Raw genomic sequence first — 18,545 nt, 5'->3', positions numbered from 1 at the left:
CGCCCAGCAGCCTCTCTCGGCGAAGTCAAATGATGGCGTCCGGGTCAGGCATGATTTCTTCGGATTTTTGAGCCATCAGTATCAGGAATTGTGAACTGTGGATATGAAAGATGTTATAAAGATATTGCTTCGACTTCATGAGTAAGGGTTTTCCAAAGAAGTGATTTTTTTATTGTTTTGACGGAAAATACGAGACAGCTAAGCGTCGTGTCATGGCGAAAATTTCACACTTTCAAAACGAGTGGCGTTCAGACTTTTCGCTCTTGCGGCTTCTGATCGTTCGAAAGCTGAAATTATAATAGCCTATCCCGTGTGCAACATAATGGAGGAGACATCGTCAGTCATAGTTTGCAGTGTTAACATGAGGGAACCTAATTATCTCTCGACGTGAAGTGTTGGAAGCCTGTGTCATTGAAGCTGTTCCAATTGTCTTCGTTGTAAGGGACTCGTAATCTACGAGGTGAGTAAATGTAGTTATCTTCATTTCCAGTTCTTTTCTGCTGACGTGAGTACCTTTACATTTGAGCTTTAGAGTATTAAGTCGGTTTTGTGCTTCCTAGTTCTTCAATAAAGACGCAAGTGACGTTTAAGTTATAAATAGTAATTCTCCTATCTGATATGCATTCACATCGTATTGTCCTGCAAGTGCGGGCTTGAGGAGGGGCTTGAGTCAGAAAATGTATCTGCGTGGCCTGGTTCATGTTGCTAGTGTGAGACAGTTGTTAAAGTTATTGATGTCAAGCCATCTTAAACACTTAATTAAATAGCATTATTGTAAATGACATTATTTATCAAGTATTGAAAGAAACAACACCTTCACCCTTAACTTCATCTGCACTCTCACCACTTGGGGGGTGCTCATGGGTTAAGGCTTTTTTATACATTTGTACTATAATTATGCAAATGCGACGTCAAATTGTTGTAGGTGAATTTTTTTTTATTTCACTGGGACAAATAAGAGTAAAGGGGAAGGGAGAGGGTGTTATGGGGGCGTGGTCCATATTAAGAGAGGGCAGAAAGCATGAGTAAAACTAATTATTAGTATCTATGAATTACAAATAATGGTAGCAGTCTTACATGCGTTTAAAAATCTATTACCCACTTAGTTATCCATTGTTTGTCTTTGTAATCATATTTGGTAACAGCTGCCTAATAATATAGCTTTTCCTTGTACATAGTCCCACTTCCTTCTTGTCAGTGATGCAGATTAGTGGCTTGTTGCGTCGACGAAGGAGACACTTCCCAATCGAGTCGTCCTAATACTCTCCATCATGCCCAGCGCGCATATTCCTTAGCGCAAAAAATCAAGAAAATATGTCGGTGCAAAATCGCACCGTCACAATAGCATAATGAATATGACAGTCCATCATGCCCAGCGCGTTTCGTACCCAGTGCCTACCGCTGTAAATGTTCAGCGGCAGCAGCCTACCGCTGTAAATGTTCCTAAGCGCGAGTAATCGAGAAAAGAGGTTGTATATCGGATAGGATTGTATATCGGATGGGATTGATATAATCGAAGATTATAGAGCGTCGACTTAGGCCCCTAGCCTTTTAACTGGGTTGCATAAATCAAGTTAAGATTACAGGAACCTGTAAGTATAGTTACAAAACATTAGGTTATTGTCTGGGAACAATTGTCAACAGCCGTTAGAAACGTTTTATGCTACCTGTCCCAGGTGTTTATAAGGCATCCTACCAAGGATGTGGCGGATATTTCAGAAAGAAAAGGATCTTACCTTGTCTTGTACTTTTCGTTTTGTACTTTTCGCAGCGAAACCACGAGGAAAAGTACGAAACGTGCGCGGGACGTCCAGATGCTATTGTGACGTTTTTATAATGAACGGTGAAAGAAAAGTTCCTTGGAGATGCATGACATGACCACACTGAAGAAATGTCTATGCTTTTTAAAACCATTTTTGACACCTTTTGATATTTATTTTTATTACAATTTAATTTACAGGTTCCTGTAATCTTAACATGATTTATGCAACCCAGTTAGAAGCCTAGGGGCCAAAGTCGTCGCACTATAATCTTTGATTGCTACTAGTTGGTAAATTTGTAAAAATCTTGAAGTCCTATGGCTCATTGAAAATTAAAAAGTCAAATAACCATAGCAACAGTTCAAAAACACACATCAGTTCAGTGACAGTAAACCTTAAAACTATAGGTGATCTGTTTTCAATTTCCTTTCCTTCCTGCTTGTCAAGGATGGAAATGAAAGGCCTGCTTGTAAATTTCATATTAGTTCAATTCAAAGAAGGGTTGAAAAATTAAATCACCACACCAAAACAACAAACCTCCACCCCCTCCCCCCCCCCCAAAAAAGAGGGATTATATAAATCTATATATATTTATTAACCACCTGGGTGATAGCAGACCTCAAAATTAAGAAAATTTACTGGTATGGGTGTTTAATTTCATATTATGGGTCTTGCAGGGGTAAAGGGCAGGGAAGTGGACAAATATGTTTGCAAAGAAATAGTCATACGTTAAATTACCATGGTTTAGAATTTTCCTTACCTAGATGAAATTATTAGGGGTTTAATGTTTTCAATTTTTTTTTTCAATTCTTTTGTTTTTAGAGATTTAAACAAAAGATAAAAACTCAAATTAAGGAAAGGGCCTGGCAAATCCCCCTGAGACACGGCAAAAAAAGGAAACAGATAGCGAAAGGAAGAAAGCGACAAGACCGGGAGAAACTGCGACGGCCATACAGTTAGCAGAAGACAAGGAGGAGCTTGTAAGGGAAACAGGGATTGTGGCACTTGAGACGAGTCAAAGAGACAAGAAGATCAGTTAAAAAGTAGAGCGAAAAAGAAAAAAAAAAAGAAAAAAAAAAACAGTAATGGAGGCCAAGCAGGTGGCTGCCCAGCTAAGGCTTATGGCTGGTCGGCTTGACACCTTGGCTGACCAAATTTTGGATCATACGAATGCGTCAATGTAATCAAACACGACGCTGTACACCAATGTGAGAATTATTGTCATCAGAAATTTATTAGACGTTGACATATTGTATATTATAATAAATCATATAGCTAAGCGGCCATTGCAGTTACTCCCAGTCTTGTCACATTCTTCCTTTCGCTGTCTGTTTCCTTTCTTGCTGTGTCTCGGGGGATTGACTGGTCTCTTTCCTTTTGAGTTTTTGTTTAAATCCCTAAAAATAAAAGAATTAAAATGAAAAATTCCCTAAAAATTTCACCTAGGTGAGGAAAATTCTAAACCATGGTAATATAACGGCTATAAACCCTGTTAATATATTGCAAACATATTTGTCCACTTCCCTTTCCTTTCCTCCTGCAAGACCCATTGAAATAAAAACACCCACACCAGTAAATTTTCTTAATTTTGAGGTCTGCTATCACCCAGGCCTCAGTTGTTCAAAGAGCGGATAATTTTATCCACTGGATAGGTCACTATCCGGCAGATAAAATGTGTGCAAGATTTTCCTAATAGCCCTATAATTTGTGGACAAGGTAAAAGCATATATCAAATTTAAGTATGGGATTGAGTGGAAAACTTGCCTAAAGGGCTAGGTGGAGTATATTTGCTCCACTGGATGGTGACTTATCCAGTGGATAAAGTTATCTGCTCTTCGAACAACTGGTGCCAGGTGGTTAATAAATATATATACATTTATATAATCCCCCTTTCTTTTCTTTTTTTTTTGGGGGGGGGGGGGTGGGAGGTTTATTGTTTTGGTGTGGTGATTGAATTTTTTAACCTTTCTTTTAATGGAACTAATGTGAAATTTACAAGCAGGCCTCTCATTTCCATCCTTGACAAGCATGAAGGAGAGAAAGTTGAAAACACATCACCTATAGTTTCTTTTACATTTGAGGTTTACTGTCACTGACCTGATGTGTGTTTTTTGAACTGTTGCTGTGGTTATTTGACTAATTAATTTTCAATGAACCATAGGACTTCTAGATTTTTACAAATTTACCAACAAGCCACTAATCTGAAGTGGAACTACATGTATGTACAAGAAAAAGCTACATTATTGGGCAGCTGTTGCCAAATAATTATGATTACAAAGACAAACAATGGATAAGTGGGTAATAGATTTTTAAATGCATGTTAGCCTGATACCATTATTTGTAATAATTAATTAATTAGTTTTACTCATACCCTCTCCTCTCCCCTCTCCTTTCCTCCTACCTGTCCCATTAAGAAAAAAAAAATTCACCTATAGTTATTCTTTCAATTGAGGTCTACTGTCACTGAACTGATGAGTGGTTTTTGAACTGATTGTGTGGTTATTGAATTTTTGATTTTTCATTGGTTATTGAACAGGACTCAATTTTCCTTGTCAAAATGAATTTTGAATTTCATTGTTTCAAAGGAGACAACGTTATTAGAACTTAATGCATGGGTCCATTTTTGCTGCTAGTAAACCTCTGAATTCGCAATATTTTTTACTTTATGTTCTCTCCCCCAACCTTGGACACGGAGAAAAAAGACAATTCCCCACCCTTAAATATTTGGCATCAACTAACATGACTGAAATAACTGGCAACTAATTATATGAGGTACAAATGACATTGTCAGCCATAAAGAGTGTTTAAAGTCCATTTGGCCCTCCATGTGTCCTTTGATAAGCCAAAGAGGACATCAAAACAAGGTAAGAACATCAGTCATGCCACTTGTCTGTGGCTTGTGGCATACTGTTTGCTCTTACCACAATTTGACGTTGCATGTGCATAATTATAGTACAAATGTATAAAAAAGCCTTAACCCATGAGCACCCCCCGGCCAAGTGGTGAGAGTGCAGATGAAGTTAAGGGTAAAGGTGTTGTTTCTTTCAATACTTGATAAACAATGTCATTCACAATAATGCTATTTAATTTAGTGTTTAAGATGGCTTGACATCAATAACTTTAACAACTGTCTCACACTAGCAACATGAACCAGGCCACGCAGATACATTTTCTGACTCAAGCCCCTCCTCAAGCCCGCACTTGCAGGACAATACGATGTGAATGCATATCAAATAGGAGAATTACTATTTATTACTTAAACGTCGCTTGCGTCTTTATTAAAGAACTAGGAAGCACAAAACCGACTTATTACTCTAAAGCCCAAATGTAAAGGTACTCACGTCAGCAGAAAAGAACTGGAAATGAAGATAACCACATTTACTCACCTCCTAGATTACGAGTCCCTTACAACGAAGACAATTGGAACAGCTTCAATATGGATGGCACAGGCTTCCAACACTTCACGTCGAGAGATAATTAGGTTCCCGATGTTAACACTGCAAACTATGACTGACGGTGTCTCCTCCATTATGTTGCACACGGGATAGGCTATTACAATTTCAGCTTTCGAACGATCAGAAGCCACAAGAGTCAAAAGTCTGAACGACACTCGTTTTGAAAGTGTGAAATTTTCGCCATGACACGACGCTTAGCTGTCTCGTATTTTCCGTCAAGACAATAGAAAAAATCACTTCTTTGGAAAACCCTTGCTCATGAAGTCGAAGCAATATCTTTATAACATCTTTCATATCCTCAGTTCACAATTCCTGATACTGATGGCTCAAAAATCCGAAGAAATCATGCCCGACCCAGATGCCATCACTCGACATCGCCGAGACAGGCTGCTGGGCGCCAATTTGACCGGATGTGACGTCAATTTTGTTGGATGATTCTGATACGAAAATTTGTGGAGTCCCTGGGGGAGAAATGCCACACAGAGCCCTGACTGAAACTTTACAGGCCGCCCAGCAGAGCAAGATCCAATGATATACGTGTATGCTGTATATTTTTCATGTTTTTAGTGTTACGACAGTTTTGTCTATCCATATTTCCCCTATCGCGACATTAACATGATATTTTAGATTCTTTGCTAGTTTTTACCACGTGTGAATTTATGGACAACTGTCCCCCCAGAGGGATTGTTCCATTTCTCACAAGTATAGGGGTATCGAATGGTCCCATTCAATTTTAAAGTGCTCGCAAAATTTGGCCTTTGCTCGAATTGCTCGCAAAAATTACACGGGTGCTCGCTTGCTCGTACTCGCAAAAATTTTGCAACTGCTCGCATCGTTTTAAGAACAATTTGACAAGTGCTCGTGCTCTCAAAAATAAACACACTGCTCGCATGCTCGCAAATGCTTGCAAAGACCATTCGATACCCCTAAGTATCGTACATCGACGAGAGCCCACCAGGTCGAAACACCTTTTTATAAATTAATTAATTAATTAATTAATTAATTAATTAATTAATTTATTTATTTATTCATTTATTTATTTTTTCAGCAAGAAAATTAACGATAGTAAAACAGCATGACGTTTCGACGACTTCATATCGTCATTATCAAATGAGTAAAAAGGAAATAACGGAAAGGCATATGTTATTTATTATTATGTGCAGTTAAAAAACGTATGTATGCTAAAATAGAACCACATAGGGCGCGCAGCGTAACCTATGCGATGTTAAGGAACTATAAAAAGAAAACTGCTGAGTTAAAAATTAAAAAAAAAAATAGCGATAAAATATGAAAATCTCATAAAATATAAAAGTTCTCCGACACAAAAACGATATGGAGCTTCTACGCTATTCCTTAAAGGAAAGTCAATTGACGGTAGCTTTGAATGTTCTAACTATGTTGAGAGAACTCGAAATGGTAGCCTTCTGCATCCTTGTCAATATGTCATAACCCCTGCTGCCAAAGAGCTTCCTCATTGTCAGGTCTACATCCCTTGACCATCCCCCAAGCACGTCAATGATGATGTTACATTGTTCAACGTCATAGCCAGGGTACCGCTTCTTCAGCTCGAATCGCAGTGGCCCGTACTTGACCGTCTTCTCCTCGGACTTCTTTTCTCGATGCTCCATCCACGGACAGGACATCTCCACAGCCCACACCTTCTTATTCTTGTGGTCCACAAATCGAGCGTCCACTCTGTTAGCCTTGACGATGGTATGTTCAGCATAAACTGGAACATCCCAAAACGCTAATGCCTCAGATGACTCATAGACTGGTTTGGGCACTGCACACGAGTACCAGGGAGGGACTGAATCAATTAGCCTCAGATCCCTCGTCATCTCGAAAAAGAGGACTTTCAGTGCTGCGTTGTGTCTTTCTAGGTACTTAGACTGGGCCAGGGCAGAGCAACCCGCTAGCACATGCGCCAGCGTCTCAGGCGATTTCCCACACAGTCTACACGTGACGTCGCCCTGTTCTACACCTGTTTTGTGGACTGTGTACACCTTAGTAGGCGTAAGCTGCTCGTACAACTCCATTACCCCAGCGATGGTATGGGTAGGAGCACAGGTCCAATCACGCAGCCAAGCAAAACATCCACTCCGATTTAGCTCGCTATCCTGCCACCTAGCCTGCAAAAACCGTCCATGCCACTTCTCCTCTTTGATCTTCTCTTTCAGCTTCTCCATATCTGCCTTCTTGAGATGTTCTTTGACCTTTGGCCCCTGAATCTCCGTCTCAGGATCGCTCACAGACCGGCACGACGGTTGAGGGTACTCCAAAGACAGGCTCATGCCCAGTTCCTCGGCAAACTTATGCGCTTCCTTCATCAGTGAAGTGTGTCCCTTCTCTACCGTCCTCTCTTCGAACTGTTGCACTGCCCTCATAGAGGGATCCATGTTCTGACAGAGCTTTATTGCTGCCTTGATCTTGGTCAACTTGTATTCGCGCTCAACCGAGCGCAAGCCACGCCCTCCTTTCTCTCTTGCCAAATACATTATCGCCGTTTTCACAGATGATCTTTCTAGCCTCTCTGTCGATAACTCGCAGTTCTGTGATTGGCCAGTGTTGAGTCCACATCGGATAGGTTAGGACTGGCATTGCGTACTGGTCGCTGGCTCTTACTCGGTTAATATCTGACAGAGGACTAGACCATATAACCGATAGCCTTTTCAGATACACCTTGGCTGCGCACTCAAGGGCCAGCTTTTCATCTTGTGTCACTGTTTCTTGAACTCCTAAGAACTTATAACTGGTCCCTAGCTTGAGACTCTCAACCACTGATGACTGGTCCAGCTTCGTCCCCAACGCATCTTGCACTTGGTTGCCCCTCTTGACGTGAAGGACATTGCATTTCTTAGGGTTCCAATGTAAGCCCATATCCTGCATGGCGTTGCTAGCAGACCTCAAAACTCTGTTCAGCTTGGCCCCAGTCGATGCGAACGCCTTGAGATCGTCTATATATAACAGTTGGGTTACCTTTGTTCCTATAGGCTTTGAAAGCCTATATCCCTCGGTGGCACCTAGTAACCAGGCCACTGGGTTTAGGCACAAGGTAAAGAGGCGCGGACAGAGGGCGTCGCCTTGAGGTAACCCCTTGAGAAACCGGATCGAACGGGAGATCTCAGGTCCCTGCTTCGTGACAGCAACAATCTTGGTATTCCAGCGAGCAGCAAGATGACTAATTGTTCCACATAAGAGATGTCCTGAGATGTCTTAAGCTGCCAGGGCTCCTGGGGGGGAGGTGGCACTCTCCTGGCGATAGCATCCTCCAATTCCTGTAACCATGCCGCATCCTTGTTCCCAGACCAAAACGAACTTGCCTGCTCAATATCCTCAAACATTTCCCCCTCTCTGGTACCAGTGCTGGAGATCTTCTGGTACCTAGGGCGTGCCTCTTCCACATCACACAACAAATCAAACACTGCATAAACCCGCTTTGCATCCTGAGTAAATTGGCGATTTAGAGATCTTGCCTCGCCCTGCTTTTCCCCCCTGATGTAACAAGCCTTAAGTTTACGCAACTGTGCCTTCTTCTTCTCCATATAATTCACCAACTCTGAAGACGAGATCTTTTTACACTCTTCCAACAAGAGAGCCCGGTTTTTCCTTCCCTTCTTGGTGACTTTTTTATTGCCTCTCAGTCGCTCCCACTCCGCCTTTGCGATGGATATTCTTTTCCGCAACTCAGTCGCTTTGTTTTCAAACTCCCTTCGAAACTTGTCACTGTGACCTCTTCTGCATCTAGTATGTCCCGAATGCTCCTTCTTCCAGCCCTTTATTAACAAAAACGCAATCACAGTCGAGTAGAGAGCACAATTTGCAATCCACAGGTATCCAAACGGGTTTTTCACCGGCGAGATTACATTTTGCCGCATCAGCTCTTCCACGGTCTTGTTTATGTTTTCAAGATCATTCCCAGAAGGTTTCTCCTTTGTCCTGGTGTCAATCTGGCGACTTTTGTAGTCGCCCGGGTATGAATTAACTGAAGCGAATAACTGCGTCGCCTTCTCTAACAACTTGCACGCCTCTTGTGATAAAGTGCTAACCGGCCCCGTGGGATTCACATGGTCTTGTTTTTGCACGCTATGCAAATCTAAATCAACCTCCTCATTTGCATCTTGCTGTGACTGAAAATTATCACCAATCTCAACTTTTCCCGTTTCATTACTTTCCATATTTCCTGGTCTTCGCCTGCCAACCCTATTGACAATGTTACTAGCAGCATTGCCTAATGATTTTTCCAGGCGAGCAGCCTGATCACGCAGGTTTTGGCTTGATAAATCGAGATTCTCGTAACCCATTTCGTCCCATAGTTCTTTCATCACCAGCATATAACCCTTTCTGCCTCCGTTCTCTGCTAGCGGCGGCTCATTAGACTTCACCAGCAATTGAGCACTCTTCTTACAGCTTAACAACGCAACGTTCATTTCGTCCGTCCACTTGATCCTTGGTCTAGTCTGTGACTGGACACCAGCCCCGTACTGCTCCATAAATTTTATCCGATACGATAACCACGCAATGTTATAACTCAAATCCAAAAAACTGAAATACTCGCGTCCCTTCGCTAGGAGGTACCCAGAGTCTCACCTATCCCAGGTTTGACTGTTCACAAAGTAAAAGTACTTGTCTGAATGTATACTGGCGCTCCAAGCTTGGCTTGCTTTTGTGGTAGCCGAACTTTTTAACACAGCGCTAAAACACGTCTACACTACTCGCCGCCATGTATTATTATTATTATTATTATTATTATTATTATTATTATTATTATTATCGTTATTATTATTATTAATTTTTTTTTTTTGGCTTTCAATTTGTACTCTGTCATGTCGAAGTCACGTTATTTCTTTTTTCTTTTCTTTTATTTCTTTCTTCTTTTTTTTCAGTTCTTCCGTGTGTCAGCCTTGCTTATTGCCTTCTATTTGTAGACTCTGCGAAAATTCACTTCAGTTCTCAAAATGCTAAAATACAGAATAGGTAGTAAATATGGAAATAACCTCCTTTCACGCCAGCGTGAGGTTTTCGCTGTATTTTCTGTGTGATCTGGATAGATTTTTGTTTCTTCTGAACGTAAGGAAACTAAACAGAAGCTAAAACGCTAAGACTTGCTTGAAATGGCCACAAATTTATTTTAAAAACTGCAAAAGCCGTGAACGAAGATCCTGCTTGCTTGTACGTTGGATCTCACAGGAGATCTAATCAGCCAAACTTGAAAAATAGACGATGAGAAGTCCAAAGACTACTGCAAAGCTGACACAACGTAATATATTTTAAAACAATATTTCGGCTGGCCAAACCAGCCTTCTTCAGGTTTAGATGTTACTAAATTATATAAATGAAATTACAATATTATATTATAATATATATTATTATTATATTACATTATATTATATTATATTATATTATATTATATTATATTATATTATATTATATTATATTATATTATATTATATTATACTATATTATATTATATTATATTATATTATATTATATTATATTACACGCCGCGGAGCCAAACACAAAGACAACCTCACGCTGAGGTAAGCGAAGTTTATTTCCGTATTTTAGCATTTTGTCAACTGAAGTGAGTCATCAAAGGTCACGTTCGTGTGTACCGAGCTTGGGTTGCCTGTGCAGGAGGAACTCGGCTCCTGCTAATATTTCACATTGTTTGCAACGATCAATAAATGGCCTTCACAGCAAGCGTTTCTGAAGGTGAACGCACAAAACTCCAACGGAAATGATTGCTACATAGGCTAATCAATAAATGGAAACTATACCTCCACAAATTACTGACTCAGTTACCGTGAAGCAATGATTTTCATAACTGACTGGGTCTTCCGCGACATCCACACAAGATCATACAAAATCAGGAGCCCGTGGGCTCTGTACCAACCGTTGAATCTATTTTATTTCTGGAAATCTGAAATATAGTAAAGCCGGAAAAAAGTAAGAAATGATTCGGGGCTTTGCGAGTTTGCGGTTTGAAGGAGCATTAGGGAAGGGGGAGGGGAGGGGGCGGTGGTCCACCAAGATAGCTATAGGGACTGAGACAGTTACGAAACTTTTGGATGCAGGGGACTACACGACGCAAAATAAACTGTTCTGAATACGTTCCGTTGCCGGATCTGTTGTAGTAGAAATGCACGTGCCAGACGTCACTTTACGTAAATAAACCAAACTGATTGCAGGGCTGACACCAAGAAAAGCTTATTTATTTGGCCAATATTTCAACTAGTACAACAAGCCTTCTTCAATTCAGGGCCAGAGTTACAAGACTGAGACAGGATGTAGCTTATCCCCCCTTTGGCTTTTCCCTACGGGTTCCTTTAGCTTCCCTTCCCCTTCCAAACCCATTACCTCCGACAAAACCGGGATCGGACGCTTTCTGTCATGAAGTCATTGAACTGATAGATTAAAATTTGGGACTTTTCCCGTGGAATGCATGGGACCGATAATGATTGATGTCAGGTTAAAAAATAAAGGTTTTCCCCCAATCTTTGTTACAGGAACAATGATGGCAAGAAGCCAAAAGAATGTTAAAAAAAGAAAAACACTTGAATAAAGATATCGCATCCCATGTTTGTCACGGCTACTGCCAAACTGAAAAACATAGGGCCATCAAAATTCGCTATCACATACCATGTTTGTCTATTTGTTGACCCTGTAAGCCCCTATGGTGATCAACATCTATTTTCGCCTTACAATGTCACTGCTTGATTGAACATTGAAGTCAGGAGAATAAAGGACATAATCACCAAAGATGAAATACCTTGATTTTCAAACAAAATCTTCCAACTAGTAGCATACGAAATATACGGAGGACAGTGAGGAGAACATGTATGTTGATCAGTATTGCGGCTGAGAAAATCAGAAATCGGAACTCCTGGTAACTAATACCTTCACTTCTGAGAGAGATAAGCTTCCACAAATTTAAAAATCGTAAGTTTTTAGTATTTAATAAATGTTTTTTTTTTCTCAGTTTTTATGCAAGGATTGCTTTCAATTTCAAACGCAAGGATATCATGCACAGAACTAAAGTAAAATTCGGAACTAATAAACAAGACATTTGAGTATGGTGAAAGTGATAAGGGAAATTTAATATCTTGTTTGTTCACTACTGAGCTTTCAAACACCGATGTTATTTCAGTGAACTTTCACTCCTTTCCATGTACTCGGGCTACTCACAAGATCTTCCTCACGTGCGCCAAACACCACCGTCTTTGTCAAACTATAAAAGCGCTGGACACTGGTTTTTTTTTTTTGGCCTTCGTTCTCGTTTGCAGACCGTTTGTAGCTCCCAATTCAGCCAATTGCAAGATTTGAGATCTAACGTGCATCTTAACTGCACCTGTTTCAGGGAAAATATTGTTGTGCATTATTGAGACCTATTGAGGTGCCAATCGATGCTGAGTTTTTCATCCGGCACTTGAAAGTTCGCCGGCGCTTAAGTTGGACAGTCAAAAGTTGACGGCTAATACGACACTGTAGCATCCCGACCGGAAAACAATATCTTCAGCTGGTCCAAAACGCTTGTACGAAAGATGAAGAACGCAAGCGATACAGTCTTAAAACGCGGCTACCTACTCAAGCAAAGCGAGGTCTTAAAACAGTGGCATCTTCGATATTTCATCCTTAACAAGGAATGTCTGTGCTACTATCGAAACGAGCAGGAATCGCTTGAAGACGGCGCACCGAAAGAGTTTATCTTCTTCAACGACATGTCATTGTACATAGACGAACTACCAGACAAGCACACGAAGTACTGTTTAAAGATCGTTAAGAAGTCTCTATCGCCCAAGATGTCCTCTCGGACGCTGTTCCTGTGCTGTTTCGCTGAGCACGAGCGAAATGACTGGCTGTCGCAGATTCTCCATGCGAAAGCGATCGCTCTGGTCGTAGATCCTACTGCGTGGATCGGAAATCAGGAAATGTCAGCTGAGGGTTTGGATAGTTCTGAGCTTCCAAACACACCCCGAACGGCCCGGCACGCGTCCGCAAAGCAGGTTCTGCAAAGATACCGACGCAAGTTCTCGCTTGGTGGAAATACTCGGCCAGTTCCTCCGAGCTGTCTGATTCTCGACGACTTTAGCGTACACAGAAGACGGAAGTCTACAGCCATGTCGGAAGAATGGAGAAATACATTAATGGTGATTTAGTTTAATCCAGCGAACATTTCAAATTCAACAAGAAAATCACTAAGAACGCAAAATGAACGCAAGCACAATTACTAACTATAGCACAATGAAACTAAGAGAAAATTTTATTTTCTTGTGATGTTACAAGTTTATAGCGAAGATTCAATTCATATAAATAGCAGGAACTATCTTTAAATATAAACGTTCACAAACATGTGCCAGGCTCGGGCACTGTTCAAAGTTAGCTTCATATGCATATTTAACAGTATTTAAATTGTTTCGCCTTTGAGGTTATGAAGAATTTTGAGCAACGCTACGGAGTACAAGCCTGCATTGGCAATTCAGTTCCTGTCAAACGAAACTGCGTTCCACTGAAGGGCTCATCAGTTTCGCCAAGTATATCCTGTCATGTTCTTGACAACTGAGGTATCTAAGCAATGCTGTATGGTATTTAAAATTCTCAACTTTCAAGTCTTTTAGAGGAATTTAAACGACATCAAAAACACGGCGATAGCTTTTCATATGAGTTGACATCGCCGATTTCTGTGCATTCAAGTGAGTACTCGGTTATAAGAACAAGTGTGTATTTTGGACAATTTAACACGCTCAACGTACATACGATTTTGCTGTAATAGATCCCCAAGGTATTTAAAGAGAAAAATTCATTGTCAATTTATTGGCGAACTAAACCTTGACAAGGTTGTAAACTTTCCTAAGAACGCTTTCCAAGGCGTGAGTTGTTTTTAAATAGCTATAGCAAGATATAGAGGCCCACAACAATTCTCAGATTATCATAGTTGTAAACTATATTATATACTGTTACTTATATTACAAGTGTATACTGTTACTTGTATCATTAAGCCGGTACCCTGCTAGCAGAGGTTTCTTTCTGGCAAGTCCTTTTGGCACCAACGATATCTATGAGACCCAAACACGTGATTTAAATTAATACCAACTTATAACTCTATTACGTAATAACGTTTTGAGGATGTTTTGTCACTAAAAGCAAAATAAACCCGTAATTGAATAGAAGTCTCCACTCAGATAATCAGTGAATAACCGTAAAGTTTCGTCGAAGCTCAGCTCCCTTTTATTCCAAGAATTTTTCCATTTTCTTTACGAACGTCTTGTATTTCAAGTGCTTGTGTCAGCAATTTTGCATTCATTTGTTAATGACATCACGCAGTTATGGTATGGGAATTTTCTTCATAAGTAAATAAACTTTTAAAAGCAAGATATAACGTACTATGTGACAATATGGCTTTTGCTGGCGAGGACTCGAACCTTGCTCCTGTGATTCAAGGCAGGGGTGGCCGGCGAACCATAGTTTTACATCAAACTCATCAAGTTACTTTTGTCTTTCTTTCAAACGTTTACTTAGTTTGTTCTCAATTCCTTTCATATAACAGGTCATTACAGTGATTCTTACATGAAGATATGGTGGCTGATTGGTTCGAATCTTCTTTGCTATGTGTTTCATGCTTCATTAGTAAGCTCATTTAATCCTCTTCTATTCAGACGAACCTTCCGTAAGCGACCAGCCAAATGTCAAGATTTAGTAAACAATTCCTTGCAGATTGTTTGCTTTTATGTTTTGGACCGTAGATCTTTTCAGATCCAATAGCTGTAGTTCTTTTTAACATGGTTTGGCCATCTACATGTGAAGGAAAGTTTTGGTTTTCTCATTCAACTTATTGCGACAGCGACATGATATTCCAGTTAATTCTTTTGTTCATGTTCGTAATCACGCGCTATTAAGTGGACGGATGTCTGAATTTGGGCCCATCTGAAATCGGCTACCACGTGCATTTGGTAGACAACTGCTGACGAGAGCCAACCAGCTCGAATCAGCTGTCCACGGTTGCCGCATTCTGTTGATTCTCGGCCGTTTGGTCTCTATCATGTAGCTGTCGTGTTAAGTTTTCTACGCAGTCCGATCAGCCTTGCAGAAATTTGAGTCAAGATTCACTGGTCGCTTAAGAAAGTCGAACTTTAGTAGGGAGTCTTTCCGGGAACAGCTAAGTCTGACTAATCTACTCATTCGAAGGAGAGAGCCGGTTTATTGCATACATTTTCCTAGTTATAATACGAGTAGTGCTAAGTTGTAAATGAAAGTTCCTCATACATTCTGAGTAGCGTAGTAAATACTGCGAACATGAGTCACGTGGTGGCTTAAAAGAAGTTAAAAACAATAAAGAATTATAATAATAAAGTGGTCGCGGTCGCTTATGAGAGGTGGTCGTTTGCGAGAGGTTCCAACTATAGGGCTTTGACTGGGCAAAATTTGGTGCTTTGATCGTCGCTTAGAGGTGGTCGCTTACGAGAGGTGGTCGCTCATAAAGGTTCGACTGTATTTTGTAGCCAAAATAAAGCTAGCGTTACGGGAAAGCGGCGGGCGGAATTTTGTCCTCGCAGGAGGCAATTTTCGCGCACTAAGGGAGTCAAGGGAAAGCGGCAGAGAGCAGACGCCTTTCATCCGCCGCGACACCAATATTTTTTCACACGAATAACGTGAGCAACACACACGTCTCACACGTGCTGGTCGTCTGAATACAGTAGGCGAGCTGTGATTGGTTGAGATGCCGACGTCACGGAACACGTTGGTGACCACTTGTGGTCTATTTCGAGCCTTTTCCTCAAGTCAATTGAGATAACTTTCTAATACGTTACTATGCTACAGAATCGAAAAAAGGTTCTAACTGTTGGCTCCTTTAAACAGTCCTTTTTCGAATTCCAGTGATACTGTTGATGCTATTGAAGTTGTCGTCAATTTTTAAATCTTGAAGAAAGGTTTCGCCGTAACTTCTCTTTGGTACAGTCCTGAGGAATACTCAGTAAGTGAAAGTTTCATACGGCCACAGAGGGGCTCCACCCGGAGTTTCAATTCTTTAAACTTTCAATTCACGTGCCATCTTTTACCCAAATGTTACCCCCATTCAAACACATATAACTAATAAATGTACTAGTCCAAGTCCTCACGCGCCGGCGAATCATATTTTTATATAATACGTTTATATCTTTCTTTTTCATGTTTAAAATATGAACTCTACCCCCTCATTTATTTTTTCTGTCGGTATAGGGTCGTATAGTCCTCGCGTTGCAATTTCTGCTTTTTCTATCCATTTATCCTATAAATGGATTTAATTCTTTCCTTAACAGTGCACAGTCCCTTTTGCGAGCCCTTAACATTGAAAGAAGCACCTCATTTGAACGGAGCCTTTCGACAAAGCCAATAATATGGGGTAACCCCCACCCCCGTCCCCCGGTGGGCACGGGTCCCACAGTTTACTTTGCCGTATAATGTCATTTTTCTTGTGTTAAATTTTGAGTTTCACGTGGCATTCATGGTGTGACCTACAATTTGACTGAAGAGATAATATTACTACCTTCTGTTTACTGCTATTATTAGACAAAAACCTTTTTTTAATTTTTTGTTCAAACAAATGAAGATTTACAATCTTGTTATCATTGCCGTCTACACAAAAGCTCTGCCAAATGTTTAAAGCAGCACGCTATTCCCGGATATCCTGCAAGCTATCGTGATTTCTATTATACTCAAACAAAGATATTACCTCAACAGTGCACCATTGTTCGCTGTGTAAACCAGACGCTCGTGCGTGATTGTCATGAGATTGTTTTTCTAAGTCATGCGAGATACCATGATCACTTTTAAGTCTGAAGGTCATTTTCTCAAAATACTATTTATGTCATAATTCTCGGATTTAGTTTTCCAGTGAATCAGTGAAGTGAACACGGTAGTTTTAAAGCTGACTGTCTAGCTTCTTGCGTCAGTTTCTTGGAAAGTTACCTCTTAGATTTCGAGGAATCTGCACGTTCCACGTTGTTTAAAAAGAAACTCGGCTACCTGTTGGAATACATTCACGTTTTCGAGGCAACAGAAGCAAGACTGATTCGTGTTTATTTGAAAAGTTCACTGGTGGGATTTAGTTCAGCTTTCAACGTCTACAACTGCAAAGTCCAAGGATCTGACATGAAGCGTAGAGACGGGTATCAAAAAATTGGCATCTTAAAACAGGGCTACCTGCTCAAGAAAAGCGAACTTCTCAAACAATGGAACCTTAGATACTTTGTCCTCAGCAAAGAGTGCTTGTGCTATTATCGAAACGAACAAGAGTCGAAGACAGACGCGCCGAAAGAGTTTATCTTCTTCAACGACATGTCATTGTATATAGAAGAACTACCAGACAAGCACACAAAGTACTGTTTAAAGATCGTTAAGGAGTCACTCTCGCCCAAGACCTCGTCTCGGACCTATTTACTGTGTTGTTTCTCTGAAGAAGAAAGAAATGAGTGGCTCTCGCAGATTCTCCTTGCTAAAGCGATGGCTTTAGTCATGGACCCAACAGCGTGGATTAAAAACCAAGATACTCAAACAGAAGTTTTGAACTTTGAGCTCCCAAACTTGGCTCGTGCGGACAGGATAACCTCTGCTAAGGAAGTGCTGAGAAGATGCCAACGCAAGCTTTCACTTCGCAGAAACCGCATACTTCGCTCGCCGAGTTGTACGAGTGTTTTTGACTTAAACGCTAATAACATTTTCGCCGTGAAGTCAAATACATTGATGAATTTAAGGACATTAATTGATGCCGCTTAATGTGTAGATATATTTGCTGGGCATTCTGAAACGAGGATCTCAGCGGAAAGACGGAAACAATTGTGCTTACACGGCATAAAGCCATCTACAGCATCCGGCTTTTATTTTCCATGATAACATCCGCGATATAATTCATTGGTTAAACTGCTTTTTACAGACAGATTGTAAGCTAGACAATGAGAAAAGTACAAGAGCGGAAAGATACTTTGAACACGTTTCATAACTGTTTCATAGTTAATTAATTGTGACAACGCAGTTGAGAAAATCGTAACGTTTTCATGATAAATACAGTGGGGAGAAATTCATTTGTCGAACGTTCTCTTCTCAAAATTTGCACATACGTTTGTTCTTTATCTATCCACGTTTGTAAAATCCGTTTCTTAGGAAATTTGAAAGATTTCGCGGGTAAAGGATGGTTTGTCTACCATTGCTGTAAACTAAAATGATCGCCGTTCGAAGCGATCGAAAGGAAAGCTGCCTGAAGCTTAGGTTTATTTATTACTATTATTTTAACATATTATTTGTTTTGTTGTATTTTATGGAACTAAAAGATCTTAAATAAAGGTGTTATCGCATTAAA

At 40.5% G+C, this 18,545-nt stretch overlaps 3 protein-coding genes and 1 long non-coding RNA gene across 5 annotated transcripts in view; 3 read left to right on the top strand and 1 right to left on the bottom strand.

Annotated features, from left to right (window-relative positions):
* Positions 1-3,626, top strand: part of LOC146464288 (uncharacterized) — a 221,212-nt gene extending 217,586 nt beyond the window's left edge. Inside the window, exons 1-2 of one of the 2 annotated variants that reach the window (XR_014868542.1) lie at positions 22-460; positions 2,583-3,626. This is a non-coding gene — a long non-coding RNA (uncharacterized LOC146464288). Of the gene's footprint in view, positions 1-21; positions 461-2,582 lie in introns of those variants that run through there. The other variant, XR_014868541.1, reaches the window with a different exon arrangement.
* A 2,739-nt stretch (positions 3,627-6,365) lies between these two features.
* Positions 6,366-8,133, bottom strand: LOC146464287 (uncharacterized). Its single transcript, XM_085129985.1, has one exon. The coding sequence runs from the start codon at positions 7,708-7,710 to the stop codon at positions 6,580-6,582; it is 1,131 nt and encodes a 376-aa protein (XP_084986111.1). The 5' UTR covers positions 7,711-8,133; the 3' UTR covers positions 6,366-6,579.
* A 4,003-nt stretch (positions 8,134-12,136) lies between these two features.
* Positions 12,137-14,584, top strand: LOC146464286 (pleckstrin homology domain-containing family A member 5-like). The gene is made up of 2 exons (XM_085129986.1): positions 12,137-12,154; positions 12,573-14,584. The coding sequence occupies exon 2, from the start codon at positions 12,757-12,759 to the stop codon at positions 13,369-13,371; it is 615 nt and encodes a 204-aa protein (XP_084986112.1). The 5' UTR covers positions 12,137-12,154; positions 12,573-12,756; the 3' UTR covers positions 13,372-14,584.
* A 2,414-nt stretch (positions 14,585-16,998) lies between these two features.
* Positions 16,999-18,545, top strand: LOC146464285 (uncharacterized). The gene has a single exon (XM_085129984.1). It carries the CDS (start codon positions 17,342-17,344, stop codon positions 17,963-17,965), a length of 624 nt encoding a protein of 207 aa, XP_084986110.1. The 5' UTR covers positions 16,999-17,341; the 3' UTR covers positions 17,966-18,545.

Source organism: Pavona decussata, unplaced genomic scaffold (genome assembly GCF_977016875.1).
Source record: "Pavona decussata unplaced genomic scaffold, jaPavDecu1.1 SCAFFOLD_166, whole genome shotgun sequence".
NCBI classification, from domain to species: domain Eukaryota; kingdom Metazoa; phylum Cnidaria; class Anthozoa; order Scleractinia; family Agariciidae; genus Pavona; species Pavona decussata.
The sequence above is the reverse complement of the archived record's forward strand: the minus strand, read 5'-3'. Positions and strand labels throughout refer to the sequence as shown.

Bases quoted from the DNA above. Each gene is read 5' to 3' on its own strand.
- LOC146464287 (XM_085129985.1), bottom strand. From the start codon at position 7,710: ATGTATTTGGCAAGAGAGAAAGGAGGGCGTGGCTTGCGCTCGGTTGAG.
- LOC146464286 (XM_085129986.1), top strand. From the start codon at position 12,757: ATGAAGAACGCAAGCGATACAGTCTTAAAACGCGGCTACCTACTCAAG.
- LOC146464285 (XM_085129984.1), top strand. From the start codon at position 17,342: ATGAAGCGTAGAGACGGGTATCAAAAAATTGGCATCTTAAAACAGGGC.